Source organism: Onychomys torridus, chromosome 19 (genome assembly GCF_903995425.1).
Source record: "Onychomys torridus chromosome 19, mOncTor1.1, whole genome shotgun sequence".
Taxonomy (NCBI): domain Eukaryota; kingdom Metazoa; phylum Chordata; class Mammalia; order Rodentia; family Cricetidae; genus Onychomys; species Onychomys torridus.
The window spans coordinates 26,354,115-26,373,700 of NC_050461.1; the positions used below are offsets into that span (position 1 = coordinate 26,354,115).

Genomic DNA, 19,586 nt, shown 5'->3' on the forward strand with positions numbered 1-19,586 from the left:
CCACAGCCCAGTCTCATGGAAGCATTTTCTTAATTGAGGCTCCCTCCTCTCAAATGACTAATTTGCATCAAGTTGCCATAAAATTATCCAGCATAGCCTCCATAGTCTCATATATTTGAATACTTGGCTCCCATTTTGCAAAACTGTTTGGGAAGGATTAGGATGCATGGCCTTGTTGAAGGAGATGTGTCACTGGGTATGAGCTTTCAGGTTTCAAAAGTCCATGCCACCCCCAGTGTTTCTCTTTCTTTACCTCATTCTTATGTACCAGATGTAAGCTTGCCTGAAGCCATGTTCCCTGTCCTGATGGTCATAGACCTAGACCCTAACCTTTTAGAACTGTGAATCCCAAATTAAATGCTTGATTTTATAAGTTGTTTGGTCATAGCATTTTGTCAAAACAATAGAAAAATAATCAAGACAGTCATGTTCTCCTGAAGGAAGGGGACCTTGGTCTGAGGTTGCCTCCTTTGTTACAGTGACAGTTTTACTTAAGTAGAGTTGAGGAAAATGGGGTGTTAGAAATTCTTGGTTTTTAAAGAAAGAATCAAGAGGTTTGAGAGTCCTACCTATTGTAGGACTGGCAGGGTTCTTTTTATTTTTTTCCAGTTCTACCCCTTTGACAGATGTAGAAATGTTAGGTGGTTAGTGAGGTATTAGCAGGCATGGAAGCCAATGAGAATAGACCCCTCCCCATAATCAGCAACTCAAAAAACCAAAAATTGATACTGTAGGGCACTGATAAACAATCAGAAAAATGTAATCTGAATCACATCTTTATCCCTGGGTAGAGACATCACTTTCCAAGCTACTCAAATGGTCATAAGGTTACTATCAAGCCAGTGGCTTGCTAATAGAATTGTCCTTTCCCTTAAGAGTTAGTGTAAATGAGCCTGTCAATCATATAGATAGGAAACCCTGCTCAGGAAAGCTGTTCGTCCCAGAACCTTTAGGAAATAGTATAAAGAGGCTGGAGAGATGGTTCAGTGGTTAAGAGCTTCTTGCAGAAGACCCAGGTTCTGTTTGCAGCACCCACATGGTGGCTCACAGCCCTCTGTAGCTCCATATTAGGAGCATCTGGCATCTTCTGACCTCTGAAGGTACTAAGGCATGCATGTGGTACACATACATAAGTGAAAGCAAAGCATTCATACACATAAAATTGTACCTGGATGCAATGATCCCTTTGCCCATTGTCTATTTTCATTCTTCAACAGTGTTCCTTGTATAATGGCCCCTCTGACTATTGTCCATTCTCACCCCTTGAGATTGTTTCTCTCCACACTGGTCCTGTGACCAAGGCCCACTCTCATCCCTTCATGGGGTACCACTTTATTCTGTGATAAGCTCTATATTCTACGCTGTGCTTTGTATGTCTCATCTGAATTATTTCAACAGGGTTTATGGGGACAGTTAACAATAGGAAGCCTATTCCACATCTTTCATTTGGGTGTCTTCAAGGTCTGTCTCTTGTATGTCTGTCAAACACATTTTATGAGTGAGAAAAAGGTGATAAAGTGATAGCTGACAGCAGGGCAGAGTATCTCTTTAGAACATTTCGCTCCCCAACAGAGTGTGATCACAAAGTCATAGTTATACCATGAGTAGACGCCATGAATATAAATTTTAACTTCAAAAAATAGTGCGTATTTGTCTTATGGTAACCATGCTTAAATATCTACAGCTGGAAGCTTTGAGAGGAAAACAGAATGGACTGTATACAAGTTAAAAAACAATCTGGGATGGGCATTATCTGGCTTAGGGTAGTTGCTATTGGGTAAGAAATCAACAAAGATGCTATGAACCAATTATTTAGACAGGGATAGGTAAGTAAATAAATAAATATAATATTTATACTAAAACTGTTTCTTCATCTGAAATTCAAATGCTAGTATGCATTATTAACTGATTAATTAATTAAATTAATTGAAGTCATTTGATAGTTTCATTGCATTTGGCCTATTAAGTTAAAAATATGCAGCAAATGACTTGATTCTTCCTACTCATGATAAAGAAATAATTAAGGACATTAGTGCTGCTCAGCATACTGGCCATATATCCAAGGTTAGGAGAATCAAAAATACAAATAAAGAATGACTAGCTTGGCATTGCTAGAGACACTCCATTCCAGTCTGGCTAAGGTGGGAAGATTGTGTCTGAGGCCAGCCTTGGTGACCCTGTTGCAAATTTGCATTAATTAATTTTTACTGTTTTGCTATTCCACAGTGTGCATCATTTCCCCTTTGGTCAATGGTGCCTATTTGCTGGTTCGTTTCCTAAAATTCTTCTTGTTTCCTTTCTCCTTCTCTTAGCTGTCACAGTTCAAAATATAACGAGAGCCTACTTGAGAATGGTGCACTATCATTTCTTCCCTCCTTCTGGTAACTTAGACTCTAAGACAGCATCAGATTAACAAAAGAACAAGTCGACAGACCTTCTGTCTGAGCTCAGTGGTGCCATCTTTGCCATAAGCTTATAATTCCAATGTCACAGGGTTAAAGACGTGCATCCTTCAAGAAAGCTTCATTTGTAGTGGTATTGATGATCTGTGCAAACTCACAGTTGAGAATGAGAGACATTGAAGACTTGTGTGACAACCTTTCTGCCCCACCACAAAGGAATGCTCTAGACAGGAAGCCACTGAAGAGAGCCTTTAAAAACTGATAGGGATGCTGAAGTGCAGCTCTTCACAGATGATGGCTTCTGGTAGAGGGGGAGGTCTCAGTTATGTTTAAGGGCTAGCCACTGAGAGTGTGACCATGCTACAATGAGTATGTGGACACCAGTTGGATTTGGTGTATATTTTTCTTTCTTTTTTTTTTTTTTTTGTGGAGTTGAGGATCGAACCCAGGGCCTTATGCTTGCTAGGTAAGCACTCTACCACTGAGCTAAATCCCCAGGCCCTATATTTTTCTTTCTTTCTCTTCTTCTTTTTCTTTTCTAGAGGGCACAAGTGTTGGGAGTTGTACCTGGGTAGACTTGGAATCAAGTGTGAATGGGGTGTATTGTGTGGAATTCATAAATAACCAATAAAAATATTATGTTGGAAAAAGAGAAAGAAATGATTTCTCTCCCCTACTTTTGTGTATTCACCCACAAATAGAGTGAGCACACCAGGGCAGCTCCTGTGTTCCTTGACACATCCCAGTCTGGTCCTGGGAGACTGCACTACTGGCAGTTGTAGGGGTGTGTGTGGTTCATGCTTTTCCTTTCCTTTTTGCCTCTAGTTGTTAATACTGTGTATTTGGAGGTATATGACATCCTCTGGAATGGGGGAAGATGACATTCAACCAGCTCCATCTTTGTGCTTTTATAAAATTCCAAAGACCTCTCCCTTAATTCCAAGCTGTATCCAGAAAAATCTAACCACTTCATTACCATCATCAGAAAATCACTGTCCTTCCTCCCATTCTGAATTTTTTTTCTTTTACAAAATTACAAAAAGTAAAATCATTTAAGGAAATACTTTAAGAGACAAAACAAATATCGAATAGATACCAAATAGACAAAACTCAAATAGATTTTGCTTCTTGTATATTTCTCCCTCTTAAATTTGACCTGAGATCAAATGATTTTTATGAACCATGAGCATTTTGAACTCTCTAAGTTACAAAATTAGAAAATATATATTGAATAAATAAATGTAGTTGTGCGTTTTTATTTAAAAAAAAACTTAGAAGGATTTGAATTAGGGGGCACACATGAAGTAAGGCTTGAAGACTTGTCTTCAATAGTTTATAAATCCTCTCCACTTTTGGGATGTTCTTTTGTAATAGAGGTCTTATTCCTTATTACTTTTTGTTTCATTCATTTAGTCCCAGAGTGCACAACATTTTTATATGTGGTTTTTGAGAAAACTTTATACTTCTGTGTTTGATGAATAAAATGATATTATTTTAGTGACAACTGGTTTGTTCTGAGCATGATAGTACGGCATCTCAGTTGCTTTTTCTGCTGGCATGATAAAAACCCCCAAAAAAAAGACCCAAACACAAGGCAGGAACAGTTTATTTGGGCTCAGTTTGAAGTTACAGTTTATCATAGCAGAGAAGTCACAGTGAAGGGAGCCTGGTCACATTCAAGAAGCAAAACAAGGCACGCTTATATGTTCAGCTCAGTTTGTCTTTTTAAAAATTATTTTTATTATCTTTTATATATATGTATATGCGTGTTTCTATGTTAGTATATGCACATAAGTGAAGGTCCTAGCAAAACCAAGAAAAGGATGTTAGATTTTCTGGTTGTTGAGAGCTGCTTGAGGTGAGTGCTGGGAACCAAAACTCAGGTTCTCTAGAACAGTAAACACTGTTGACTGCTGAGTCATCTTTCCAGCCTCTGACTCTCTCCATTTTATATAGTCTTGAAGCAAAAACTTAGGGAATAGTGCCATGGTGTGTAGTGAGGCAAAAAGAGTCAGAGACCTCCTGGATGAACTTGGAGTAAGTAACCTGGACTTGGGTGACATCCAGTGATATTTGGGGCCCAAATCTACCTCAGGAAGCTTCCTGGTTCTGCATGGATTAATCTTATAGCCAGAAAGCTTCTGTTTCCAGCCCTTTGTCCTTCCCACTGGAAAACAGTGGATCAACACAGAACATTCTTGCATTTGACATCACTCTGTACAGGTTCCTGGAATTCCAGTTCCCCTCTACTCAGACAGGGACCAGAATGATTGATGTTTTGCCTTCTTCACATGTCACCACATCACATTTGTTCTTGAGATTGGAGTCTGTTTTTATTAAAGTAGTTTGCTTATGCATATTAGATACAAACTTGTAGTCTCTGGGTTATCTGATTTTCTTTTATCTGTTATATGAAGATATGGATAGACTACTTTATTTATTGCACTCTCGGAAACCTTTCCATTCCAGGGATCAAATCAAACAAAAATAACAGTAGAGGAGAGAGAAAGAAGGGCTGTACCATCTCAGTCCCTTCTTGTCCTTCCTGATGCTTCCCATTGAGATCCTCAGATGGCATCCTGCCATTTCTAGCTCCTAAAGCTGTCCCATATTAAAGTCCAAGGTGTACTGATTTTCCATTTATTTCAGCATTGTGTGATTATTGTTCTAATTTCCTACAAAAGGGGCTTCACTTCCTACTTCTGGTTTCTAGGTCTGGGCTTCTTGGTTACGTACCTTGTATCAGCCAATTTCTTTTCTGGAACTCCTCCACTCTACTTGGACTCTGGACAAAGAAGAATCCAGAGCTGCTCTATGAAGAAATTGAGATGACCACCTGTCTGATCCCTGATCATTGCAGCTCTGGGTTCCCATATGCATTTCTCTCCCTAAGCCCAGATTGGAAAACAGGCTGCAAAAACCTCAGAGAACAAATTTAGGTGAGGTTTAAATTGGAAGTAACTACTTGATTGTTATGCTCTGAATATGCCCCATCCAAAATCCACACTGAAACTTAATCTCATGGCAACACTGTTAAGAGGTGGAACCCTTCCACTTAAGTCATCATGAGGCCTTCTCATGAATGGGTACATTTGTAGCCTTCTTAAAGAAAATGTAGCTTTATTTACTGTTGGAACCTTTTGGGATTCTGCTTTGGCAAGACACCACTCAAGTGCTAGGTAAGGTGCAGCAACTAGATCCCATTTTAGATGTAAGGACTGTTCTCACCAGTCATCTGGTTGGCTAGCAACACCTTCCAGGATCATAAAAACTACATCTGTTCCTTATAAATTACCCGCTTTGAGGATTTTGTTACAATAGGACAGATGGGTTAAGACAGTGCTCCATGTTTGTTCTGAGATACATTGAATGTGAAACTTTGCTGATTCATGGGAACACAGGGAAAGACTAGAATTCAGTTCATACTGTAGCTACTGACTGACTATGTATTTTCCCTTCTCGTACTCCCCATCCAAAATTCATATAAAACCAGAGAGTAGAAAGTAGTTGTCTAAAGTGAGTGTTGGTTGCAACATCTTGAAGCTGCTAAACCCATACACACCAGGAGTGAGCACCACAGGCCATCACTGAAAGGCTCAGTCAAACTCTCAATGAGAACACTGTTCACTCTCTTCTTTCCTCTTCCTCTCCCCCCCCCCACGTTTTCATAGGCAGACAGGGTTGAGGAGGCTTACTCAGGAGCTGTCCCCATATCCAACCACCACCTTGAGAAACACTGATTCCAGTTATTATTCTACCCAATTCCCTTCTGTAATTAAAAATTGCAAAACATCTGTCCTGAAATTTGCTATGACCTAGAAATAAGTCATAGACTTTGAATGCATTTTGCCAACTTTAAGTCACACATGGAACAATTTTTACAGGAATCAAATTTTGAGTAGTCAGGATGTGAGGCTTGGTCTCTATTCCTGTGCCGTGTCTAGCTGTCAGAGGTTTCACAGGTCCTAAAGATTTTTGTTAGTGATCTTGATAGTTGACCTTGGTTGTCAACATGGTTAGAGCTGGTATTGACTAACTGATTTGGCACCGGACAGGTCTGGAGGGGGAAATTTCCTATCACATGAAAGGGAAAGGCACTTCCTCAAAGTGAGAAGCACCTTCTGATAGTTGCCAGAGTATAGAGTTCAAGGGAAAAGCTATTGCTTTGTGCCTGCACACCTTATTCCTGAGATTGTGAGTACACTTTCCATTGCTGTCTCTCCCAGTGTCCTCTTCTGACATCAGCATTAAGTTACTTCAGCCTTCCAGTGTGAGCTGAAGACCAGGGTGTGCAAGGGTCCTCCAGGCCTTCTGTACCGATTTGGACTGCTAAGGGGTCCAGCCCCATGGAATGAGCAGTGACCAGGCTCTTAGCCTCTCTAGAATGTGGCCAGCCATTGTAGGACTACCCAGAGTGCATGGCAGACAAAAAACCCTCTTAGTATATATTCATCTTGAGTGCTCTCCTCCTCTAAGATGATGAATTTTAAAACACTTCCAAATTTGGACTTTTTCATAATTTAACAGGTTTCTCCAATCTTATCTATTGGATTCATAAGATCACCAAAATGGACTCCATTTTAGGTCTTGTGATATATTTTACTAATATTAAGGTAACTTTCTATGGCAAGAAAAGCAATTCAGGAGCAGTCATCTCTGAAGTTTTCCAAAGGATGACTTTCCTTTTTTTGGCCTTATGATGTTAATTTTTTAAAAAGAAGTGTATTTCTCACTCATAAATTCTACTTAAGAAAAACATGTAACATTTGAAGTAATAGAATACTCTACTAGAAATTTCTATCTAGCTAAAAACAATTTAACTTCATCATGTAAATGCAAATTTCAGTGGTGAACACTCTCTTCAAAGAAAACTTTCTTCAGACTTAATACCATTTAGACAAGAACAGTGAATGTGCATGCAAACTACATGGGGTTGCGTGTGGCTATCAACAGGTTATTTGATAGACTCTATGGTTACTCGGAGGGCAGCTGTATTAAGCAATGTATGTATTTGAGTTTGGACTCCAAGTTCCACTAGACTTCAGTATTGAAAAGAAAAAATAAAGACATTCTTGTGTCTACAACAGTAGGTGTTTCCAAACTTATTTTATTTAATAGCTTCCAATGGCTGAAGATTTCCATATCAAATAATATTTTTTATCAGAAAATGTATCTAAAATAAGTTTAAAGATGTTTTTAGGGAACTTAATACTCTTTATGGGACCAGATGTTTGGATATTTTGTTTTTTGGGACTTTGTGGTGCCTAGTTAAATCATTTGTGTAGAAGTAAATCATACCTTGGGGAAATGTTAGCAAAATGAAATATTGTCTTCATTTTCCTAGAAGTACACATGAAAGCTATGGGTCATGTCTGAAGTGCTGAATAATACAAATTATCACTTATCTTTTAATATTTGGTTTGGGGATATAAGGCAATATTGAAAATGTACATGAAAAGTGCAAACACACACACACACACACACAGAAAGAGAGAGAGAGAGAGAGAGAGAGAGAGAGAGAGAGAGACTCAAGTACTCTGCTAGATCAGCTAGAAATTTCAATAATCCCTTGTGAAAAAAAGACTTTTTTTTTTTTCAAAAGCTACTAGGGAAAAACATCTCTAAATAGATATTTCTAATGAAATATTCCTGTAAATGGTTAAATGTCCTTAAACCTAAGATGATGGCATAATGAAAGGTTATGCTTTAGGGAAGAAAATGCCTACTTAGACTAGAAAAGTACCAGTTATAAATCACAATAATTCAAAAATCTTTTTCAATTATAATTTCCATTTATCTGGTAAGTTTTTCCATAAAAGTTATAAATTGCTTTAAAAGAGAACATAGACTAGTCAATTTGTTTTAGTTTCTTCAGCTTTCTAATGAAGGAGTTGGACTAAATGCTATTTTTTTCACCTCTAATATTCTATGATTCAAGTTAATATAAGGTAGTAAAATGGTCCCATTGGTTTATCCAAATGATAATAGAAAAGGCTGCTTAAACTTATGAAGCCTGGCAATGTAATATTCTGTTTGTTGATAACAAAGAAAAGTACTAAGTGATGAAAGACACTATCCAAAGTTCAAACGTACTCAGGTTCTAGACAGTACCCCTGTTTCCAAATCAGCCTGGCCATCAAATATATTCCATTGCTTTGTTTTATTACAGACTCTAAGAATCCCAGGCCCCACCACTGGAAATCTTCCTTTATTGTTTTGGGGATGAGATCAGGACTTCCCATTTTCAAAGGAGATCTCAACATTCTGGTTTGAACATGAAGACAGGGGCTACAGGTAACCCCCAGACTTCCTGGGATACAGAGGTGCAGAGGAGCGGACCTGACCACAGCAATATTTTTAGTTCATGAATTCCTGCCCCAAGGAACCACTTTTCCTGTGTTTTCTCTCCTCTAGGGGAAAAGTAAAACGCAATTAACACCTGGCATCTCAGCTACTCTCCTGTGGTAGGAAAAGTCTCTGAAGGGAGCAAGAATGAGAGAGTAGACCTATAACCTTCACTATGTGTGCCAAACTCACATTCTAGACACTTAATTCCACTTAAGCCCTGGAAGTCCTCTTACTGTAAACCACGAATCTAGCCATTACCATGCTACAGTCTTCAAGCCTTTTAAGGCAATCTGTGATTTACAAATTATTTACTTTACTTCAGGGAATGGTATAATAAGGTGGATTCCCCTTAGTGGCTAGAGTATCATAAGGAGAAAACCCACAGAATTTGTTTGGCATGAGAATTTCTTTTTGGGTGAAGGAGAATTAATATTTAACTAACCATATAACAAAATTGTTTTTAAATGGCAAAAATGTATAGCAAAGTTGTTTTTAAGATCATCCATGTAGCAGTCTAAGGATCTCAACTTTCCTACTTTTCAATGCTGCTTATTAGTATAGATTTCATGAATCTGGTGTGAGCAAATTGTCGCCAAGATATATATCATGGTTTCTTATGTGACTGTCAATGCCCAAATTTAGTTTAAGGCCTTTTAAGTTTAAGTTTAAGAAATACAGTATAATTTAGCTGTCAATGAAATATTGTTCCTGATCATCCTCTTTATAAAAAAAAGTGAATTCATCTTTTATCTACTAATTTTTGGGAAACAATTAGAAAAAGGAAAAATCAAAACAAGTGACTTACCTCTACAGAGACAGAACTCCAGATAAAGCAGCTAAACTAAGAACTTACCACAATTTTAACCAAAAGTAAAATTCAGCACAATTTAATTCCTTTTTGTATCTCACTTAAGGAATGTTTGCTACTAAGATCAACAAAATAAATTCATTACTTTGTCCTGTCATTATTAAGGCAGTCTTATGATATTGGCTCTGAGAATCAAGTATGCAGTTAAAGCCACGTGAGACTACCAGATGATATATAAAAGCAAGAACGAGCATCTTATGCTTGCTTTAGAAGACTGATCCGTTAAACCTGTGATGCTTTTATTAAAACAAGAAATCAATAGTATCAGTTATCTTCATATGGGTTAAAATGATACTTAAGATTGATTTCTGGAAAACCACTAATGTTTGGTCTGTGTATAAATCTTACTTTTCATTGTAGTTGGTGGCCAAGGAAGTGGTTAAATAATATATGAACATAAATGCCTTAGGTAGATACCCCTTAAAAGGTATGCAAAATATAAATAGGCTTGTATATTTTCAAAACTTTAAAATAAACACAAAGAATATATAGGTCTACATGTTATAATTTAAAGTCAACACTAGCACATAATTTTGTTTACCTAAATACATTCCTATGACAATACATGCACCTACAAACACATGACCATGCACATAACCTTGTTTTCTGCATTTGCAAGAAAGTCAGAATATACAATTATTGTACATTGTGTCAACTTAAATCATTTTGGAAAGTCAATGAGAATGGAAATAAAAAAAAATCTAATCTAAGAAATTAAAGTACGAGGAGATAATTATCCCATAGATTAAAAACACTGAAGACTGATGGAAAGTTAGGGCTTAGATTGTTTGTCCCAGTGATCTTGAAAGATGCAGAAGAGAACAGGATTGTTTGTAAACATTCTGAATATTCTGTTTGGCAAAGGGATGAGAACTTTTGTCATCCAGCAAGCCAGGCTAGAGATCTAGACCATCTGGGCTTCAGTTTGCAGAGAGGCTTTATAGCTGTGGGCAGTCCTCCGTAAGGCTGGGGGTGCGGATGGTGATCTGGATGCCCATCTGGATGGGAGCCGGCGATTGGCTGGTCTAGCAGGTCGGGAAAATCCTTTTCCATTCGAGGCTTTCACTGCTATGGATTCCTACAACACAAATAGAGGCCACGATCTCCTTACACATGCCATCTTTATCCAAGAAATACATCAAGAGGATCATCATCACCTCCATTATAGTCATCATAACAATATAAGTGTTTATGAGATTTTTGTATTCATGGTCCCAACTGTCCTTCTTTCAATATTTTTTAGATTTATTTTTAAAATAAATTTATACATGTATGTATGTGCACTATGTGTATGCCTGGTACCCATAAAGGTCAGAAGAGGTCATCAGATTTCCTAAAACTGGAGTTACAGATGGTTATAAGATGCCATATGGGAACTAGGGACTGAACTCAGGGCCTCTGGAAGAACAGAAAGTGCTCTTAACTGCAATCCATCTCTCCAGCTCCTGTAACCAGCTCCTGTAACCCTGCAAATGACCTTTGTAATAAAGCAGATATTCTTGCATCTGAAGCAGGCAATGAGGACAGACTCAGGTGTTACTATTGCTCTCACAGCCAAGCAATAGCCTCATTTTTATTGTCCCTTTGGATATTTAAATTTAATTCACGGGGGTTAAAAAAAATGAAACAAAGCAATACAATATGTTCCTAAGGATCCACAGTAGAGTAATGTCTCCCAACTCCCTAACCGACGAAAAGAGGAAACATTCAGCATCTATTCTTAGTTCATGAGAAATTTGTTGGTTAATATACAAGTTTGTGTATCTCTGGTCATAGGACCTACAAATTTATGGTTTCAACTAAATTGAAGAGAAGAACAAAAGCCAGGGAATTATTTGGAATTCCGACTAATGATAGTAAGTCATATTATTTAAATTACATATACAAAAGGGTACTTTGTATAAGCCTTCATATTTTCAATTTGCTTGACCTCTCCCATTACAATTAGTGAAGACTGTGCTTCCTTAAAATGGACAAAAGAAGAAGAACAGTTTATTTAAATACACATTTTTTTTGTTAATTTTCATGCAAAAAATATCTATGACTAGATGTGTTTTGTAGACTGTCTTTTAGTGTCACAAACAAAAGAGTTTATTTTGATGTTTTAAACGTCAAAAAATGTAAACATTTAAAATAAAACACTGTTTTAAATGGTTGTTTTACCTTCATACACATTTGTGTGACTAAACCTATGAGGACACAAGTCATACAATGGGAAAGTCTGAATCAATAATAACTGAGAAAGTGGGAGTTATTAAAAATGTTGTATGTTCTGAAATAATAAACATTTAGAGTAAAACTCTGCAGGTCAACAGATATGTATTCTGATTTTTTTTTAAAGAAAGGAAACAAATAATTTTCCCCAGGTTCTTGAAAGCATCTTATATCGATTTTACTTATTTATTATTTAATTATTTTTGAGGCAGGATCTCACTACATAGTCCCAAGATGGTCTGGAACTCACTTTGAAAATCACTCCAGTCTCGAACACATAGAGCCTCCTAAGTGTTTAAATTAAAAGCATGGGTAGTCACCACTTGTGCCCTTAATATTACTTATTTTTAAATAATGTACTTGTTTAAGTTTTTTAAATTATACCCTCAATTCTTCTTAAGTTATTGCCTCACAGAGGTCCAAGAAGCTAAGAAGATGTCAAAATATGTCTACATCCTACTTAGACGTTTTTTACAACTGAACTGATTTCAGAGCTATTGCTAAAGATGGATGTAGTCCCTGATGTCTCAACTATGTTATCTTAACTTGAATCTACTCCTTGCCCCACTTGCTGATATGCCCACAAAGCAAATGTTCCATTTGACATACTTCTAAACATTGACTCTATATAACACCACCACTTACATCAGAACCACATTTGGTCCAGTTATCCCTGAAGCATTTTGAATTTTGCTGTGCAGACCCCGTCTCTGTCTCATATGTTTTCAGCAGCTTTTCCACAACACCGTAATTTGATCTAGGATCGGCTGACCTTGGCCGACTAGAAAAATTGCTTGGTCTCCAATCATGCTCATGGAACATGAGCTGATAGCTGCTGGGACTCACAAATGCCTGCATTCGTTTGACCATGCCTGTGGTAGAGACTTTTGTAGAACTACTGAACACATTTTCCATGGGGACAGACATGTGGTCACTGGCTTTTAAAGCCACTAGTCCCACTACCACTTTGTGACATGTCACCGCTGTGAGCAGTAGAAATATCACAGAGATTGAGATTATCAGGTGATTTTGAGTAGCTTTGACCTTGCTCTATTGCTTGACGATTTCTGTCTGTTCTAAACACAGTTCTGTTAAATTCATCAATCTTTGCTGCCAGCTTTTCATTCCTTGGAGTCTGTTCAAAATTGCTGTTGTAACTTCTAAGTGGGTCTCTCTGTGTCACTGAGGAAAGAAAGTCATTTTTCACATGAAGATCAAGATGAGATTGAGTAGGGTTATCTGGAATCACCGTTTCAAATTTTGCATGATTAGGGGTAAAACCAGTTTTTTGAGACTGCACAGAAGGGTGCTCCATTGTATCTATCACAGCATCACATGACCACATATTAAGTCCAATGTCTTCATTACCTGGAGGCTTGCTATCTATTTTGATTTCTGGTGTCAAAGAGGAAAGCATGGTACTATCTTTCAAACTTCTGTCTTGTGGAAACAATGGAGACTGCCTCAAAGGGAAGTGAAGATTGCTATTCCTTTTGTCTTGACTCTCATGGACCACCCACCTGTGGTATAAAGTTTCCTTCAGTCTTTCTTGGGCTTGTTCAGAATATGAGCTGGGGAGATTTCGAGAGGTACTTCTTGGAGGAGGAATTGGTGGAGTTTTGCTTCTTTGTGAATCAGTTTTACCAATTCCAGCATTTTTCATAGAATTTTTTTGGAGTCCATTGGCACAGCTCGGACTCTTTTTCTGTTTTTCTTTCTCCACATTGGTTGGAAGAACGCCCTGTCCATTACAGATCAAGTGCTTCCCCTGAGGTACACTGATTGCATTTGGCGTTTCCTGGAGAACAGAATCTGACTTCATCCTAAATAATTACAAATTGAGGTATATTAATGACAATTTTTAGATGAGCTTTTAAAAGAAGTCACATTTAAAAAATACATTTCTGCTCTAAGAAAAAAATTGCTGCCAGGTGGTGGTGGCACACACCTTTAATCCCAGCACTGGGGGGGGGGGGGGGGGAGGCAGAGCCAGGCGGATCTCTGTGAGTTCGAGGCCAGCCTGTACTACCAAGTGAGTTCCAGGAAAGGCACAAAGCTACACAAAGAAACCCTGTCTCGAAAAACCAAAGAAAATTTTGCTAAAACATGTGTGTAGTTACATATGTGTGTGTACATACATATAAATAGTGTGACATATAAGTAATGTAAGTATATATATACATATATATCCTAAATCCACTTATTACAAGTCCTCTTTATTGCTTTCTCATAGGATAAAGTCTTCAATGTCACATTTGTGGATCTAACTCAACTTTTAGTCAGTTATCCCTTGTTTTCCCTAACATGAAACCTCATGCTAGATTCAAACTAGACAATGAAGTCTCTTGAGTTTTTGCTCTTGACATTCCCATTCCTACAATTTTTCTTCTGCCGTAAGGGAAGCTCGATGGGCAACAGAGGGCAGTGCACAGTGGCTTACAAACTGTTGCAAGTCAGCATGAAACTTCTCAGTTTCCTGATAGCTGAATAATAATAAGGAATCTCATTGTTGTAGCATCTAAGAGAATCTCAGATCCCTCAATGAGCTAAATATTGATAGAGAATGATCTGTTCTTACTATGCACAGAACTCCAAATTGTTATTTTTAAACTTAGCTACAACTTAGTCTTAAAATTACATTGCGATTCTGACCTAAAACAAGAATTGATGCCATATAAATGTATAATGTGTTATTTTGGAAAGTACACCTTCCTTTATTATATACATAACTGTTAGGAAAAATGACCCAGGCATAAAATATTTAAATAGAACATCTTATTTTGTTCAAATACCACATTGTTAAATTTGTCTTGGTTAAAATCTGATTTAACTGGATTTGTCCATTGCATATTTTCTCCCTGGTCAAACACTCAGAATGATAAAGAACTACAGTGGGGGATACATATCCATTTATTACAAACACTCTACCTTAACTAAACACCCAAAAGAATACTGCATTCCTAATACTTAAGCTATGAAACATATTGGAAAGATTACTTTTAAGAATTCATGAAGTTGGGTTGGGGATTTAGTTCAGTGGTAGAGTGCATGCCTGGCAAGCACAAGGCCCTGGGTTTGATCCTCAGCTTAAAAAAAAAAATTCATAAAGTAAGATATACATGATGAGGCAGTTTAGATTTACTGACTATAAACAGCATTCTTTTTTATTTCCCAGTGTGCCAGCCTACCTTCTGTGGTTAGAGCGTTTTCGGATTTCCTCTTGAAAGGTGCATAATTCTTCACTAACTTTTGCAAGTTCTTCAAGAGCCTTCATACACATAACACATAAAAGAGAGTGGTTGTTAGCACTCTGAAGTGTAAATATTTCTTTAGAAACAGTTCCGGGCATTTCATATCTTACTTACTGTGTTAAGGGCGACAGAACAATCTTTACTCTCCTCCTTAGAAGACTTCGTGCCAGCCCATTTCTCACATGCCTTCTCTTCTGTGGCCATAGGATTCAGAAGCCTGCCTTTGCTTTTGGTGGGTCTATTTTGTTTTTTATACACTTGATTTCCTTCCCCAAGCAAGTCCCTTTCTTCTTTGCTTTCCTTTTCCAGATCATCTCGGTGATTCGTTACTCTGAATTCACATTGTCCTGAATGGGGGTGATTTGGAGGAAATTTCATTTTATCTTGATCATGGTCAAGATCAATGACCTTAGAATGTTCATTCATGTTCATTTTTCTCCTCAGCTTTACTTCTTGGCAAAGCTGTAAGAAATAAAAATTAAAAACTTACTTTTCCTAATTTATTTGATCAGTATATCTTCTTTCTTTCTTTCTTTCTTTCTTTCTTTCTTTCTTTCTTTCTTTCTTTCTTTCTTTCTTTCTTTCTTTCCCTCTCTCACCAATATATTTTTTAAAAAACAGAGTCTCTCTATGTAGCCCTGAACTGGAACTCATTCTGAAAACCACAATGGCCTCAAACTCCTCAGTATCTACCTGCCTCTGCCTCTGAGTAGAGGAAATAAAGATGTGTGCCACTATGTCTAGTTTTGATCAATATTCTTGATACTAAGCAAATCATTTTGAGTTCTCTTTGCAATGTTACTATATACTACCATAGGTATTAATGTTTATGCAGATAGACAATGCCTCTAAAGCAAGGATGAGCTAGAAAATCTTTGGTAAACCATAAAGACTAGTTTTAGTAGGGCAATGCATGGATACCAAATTCTGTTTTTCTGATGAGAAATTAACCTATAGAAAAATAAAATAAGTGTGGATCTATACAGAATACAGAAGCAAAATCACAAAATTGCATTGACCTGAATCAATTGCTGACTGTTGTCTCTAACTGCTTTCTGACACAACAAGAGTTTAACTTTAATAAAGTCAAATATTTTAAACGTACAATCTTGTATGGCAATGTTAACTGTATAAATAGTGGACAATATCATATAATCAATCAACATACTCTTCCCTCTAAGTAAGCCCATTAATTATTCCCCTTAGTTGGTCAGTTACATTACTGAGGGGTAGATATTATACCGATGCTATTTTTAATGGCACAATGATGCACATCCTTTTATGCAGATTAAAATGGATGAATCAATGTTCTACATGATAAAACAGAGCTCAGAAGCCTGGACCATCTATTGCCTGTTAAAGCCAATCCTAAATTATTTCTTAGGGAGCCTGCCTGCCTTAATGAAATCAGCAGATACTTTGTTAGCTCTCCCCTACAGTGAAGAAGGAAGCGGCATTCTCCTGAGGCTTGCGCCTTTCAAAAGCATATCATGTTTCAAAATAGACCATCAAATAACTTTAAAGCCAACACCTTTATATTTCACAAACACAATGAATGTAATAGCAACTTACCTACTCAATATTTAAGCATGACTCCATTTGAGAGAATATACATAACTAATACATTAAGGATACATGACGCTTTTAGTTATCCAACATAGATAAAAAATTTTAATCACTCATCTCATTAGCTGAAGTAAAGTTGTCACCAAACTACAGCAATAAGTTGATTGTTTTGATGTCTACATAATTAGCTGTACCGAACTGCCGTTCATCCTGAGTGACATAGGAACAACCCCCCAAAGTACCATGTTAAATTTAAAGATGTTATTGGTAATGTTGTCCCCTTTTAAGAATTCCTAAATAGGCTTGGCGTGGTGCCACTCACCTTTAATCCCAGCACTCAGGAGGCAGAGGCAGGAGGGTCTCTGTGAGTTTGAGGCCAACCTGGGCTACAAAGCAGGTTTCATGACAGCCAGGGCTGTTACACAAAGAAACTCTGTCTCAAAAAACAAAAGAAAACAAAAAATTCCTGAATAAAAATAAAATTGCTGTATTTTCAAACCCAGGGGAAATTGTGCTATTCATAACACATGGCTTTTCATTTTGCATGCTGACTACACTGGGTCTTAAGAAAGACCCTCTCGTGTATTATATAGAATTCCTTCCCCTGTATTCATCCCATCCTTCAATTTTTGTTTTGGTATGATTTACGTTATATGTAACTTTATGCCATTATAGCTTCCCATAACGTCTCAACTTACTGAGAAATTAAAACAACAACACCCCCCCACCGAAAATTAGTACACTGTAATGAATGGAGAACTTTTTGTGTGGTATGGAGAATTTGTCCTACCTGATACTCAGCCTTTGAATGACCATTCTGACAAAGGACACAAGCAGAAAATATTGCAAAGTGAACAAAAAAAATCAAGATTTCTACCAACTCAATGTATCCATAATCATAGTTAATATGTGGATTATATCAAGTTTTAAATGGTCTGACTATGTATATCATGGATTTTCAATAGCAATTGCAATGAATGTGGACCAAGACTCAGCAGAGATGCACAAGCATCTTCATGGGGATGCTGGGTGCTTTCACTCGGTGATATTATTATTTAACACCACTGATGTTAGTGGGAGTCTGCACATCTCTAGCACATGGCTCAATATCTTGCAGAAATGTAATACTAGAACCAAGTAACTTTAAACAAACATACTGTATTTTTTAAACAATATATTTCTTAAACAAAAATACTTTATTATGCTTACATAATCATACAAATTCCAAGTACTGGTTTTCTAGTTTTACTTTTAAAATCAAGGGTTGATTCTCTATAGCCTGAGAAAATATTTCCTTGTGTTTTTCTCAACATTTTTATCCTAGCTTTGTACTCTGTGGAACACACACACACACACACACACACACACACACGCACACACACGTGTGCACGCGCGTGTGTGTGCGTGTGTGTGTGTGTGTGTGTGTGTTTTCACTGTGTATTATATTCAAAGCCTATTTGTTTTGTGTTAGTTGAAAGAAGTACAGCTACACTACAAACATACAGAGCACTTACTTTGCTTATGTGCTAAAAAAAGGCCCAGGAGTCTGTTAAATAACTGTCTTGTTAAGTTGAAGAAACCATAAAATTCAATACTATTTATTGAACAAAACAGAGCAAAATCAATACACATAAATTTCAGTTGGCGAAATCTCGAAGGCGCACTAAAACAAATGTCTGAAGGAATACTTCACACAAAGGGAGGGGATGGCAGGGGGATGGGATGATTAATGAAAATAAAATGACTGACTGTGTCAGAGCCATGACACATCATTTAAAAAAGCCCATTTCCTATTAAGTGCTCTAACATGTGGAGAACACCTTGCCAGAATAAATCTGATGTCCACCACCACTTTTCTGTTTGACATATGACATGCCTTTTGATGCCGCTGACACTGGTCGGTATAGGTTACTCATTTATCATCTCAGAAATGGTCTCTGTTCTAGTACCAAATTATAATCTTGTTACTGTATGTCCCACCAATTATTTATTTCTTGCATTTCTTCTTCTTCACCCTAGTCATACAGAATATACACATCACTTTGGGTACCATGACTCTGAAATCAGAGAACAATAAATTGATACATTGTAGAGCAGTAGTTCTCAACCTGTGGGTCATGACACTTTGGGCTCACGTAGAAGTTAGTGCATATATAAGATATTTACATTATGATTCGTAGCAGCAGCAAAATCATAGTTATAAAGTAGCAACAAAATATTTTTTATGGTTGGGGGCAGGTCACCACAAGATGAGGAGCTGTATTACAGGGTCGCAGCATTAACAAGGTTGAGAACCGCTTCAAGGTCTTCATATTTATGTAAGGCTATAAAATATCTGCAGTCTCAGAGACACCACTAGGTGAGGCTATGCAGGCTTTGATCTAGTAAGTGTCATGAGACATTTATTTCTTTGGTGGAAGGAGAGAAATGAAAGCAGTTCTCAATGTAAAATGAATGTCAGCAGGATTTTCATGTCTAGCTTGGAGTTTACAGTGTGTTTAAAACAAGTCAAGTCATACCTCTTCGATCTTCTTCTGCATGACCTTCCACTGACTTTCCCATTCTTTTCTTTCATTATCAAACTGGTCCAGTAGTTCCATCTTCTCCTTATGCCAGGTGGTCTCTGTATTCTCCCATTGCTTATGCAGATCCATGGCAACTGTGTGAGGGTCAGCCAAGGGGTTTCTGCTCGTCTCTGCCTTCTCTTAGCTGTTTCTTGGAAATGTGGAAGTGTTTGATTTGAAGTGGTCTCACTTGCCTTCAAAATAAAGCCTGAGATAAACATAAGAAGACAGAGTCCCAAGTTCATGTGCTTTCTGGAAATATCATGTTGTCGACAGCCAATGACATAATTAAACTATAGAAAACTAAAGAGGAAAGAAACAAGATCTTCCATGTCAAGTGGGAAGACTGTACCAAGTCCCAAAGCAGGTAGTC

At 37.4% G+C, this 19,586-nt stretch overlaps 1 protein-coding gene across 1 annotated transcript; it reads right to left on the reverse strand.

The window, feature by feature from the left end:
• Positions 1-7,492: 7,492 nt before the first annotated feature.
• Positions 7,493-19,321, reverse strand: Kiaa0408 (KIAA0408 ortholog). Its single transcript, XM_036168776.1, is given in 6 exon segments — positions 7,493-10,696; positions 12,478-12,775; positions 12,777-13,655; positions 15,021-15,100; positions 15,198-15,545; positions 19,169-19,321. Coding segments are annotated over 6 exon segments (1,914 nt in total). The 5' UTR covers positions 19,304-19,321; the 3' UTR covers positions 7,493-10,522.
• Between the last annotated feature and the right edge of the window lie 265 nt (positions 19,322-19,586).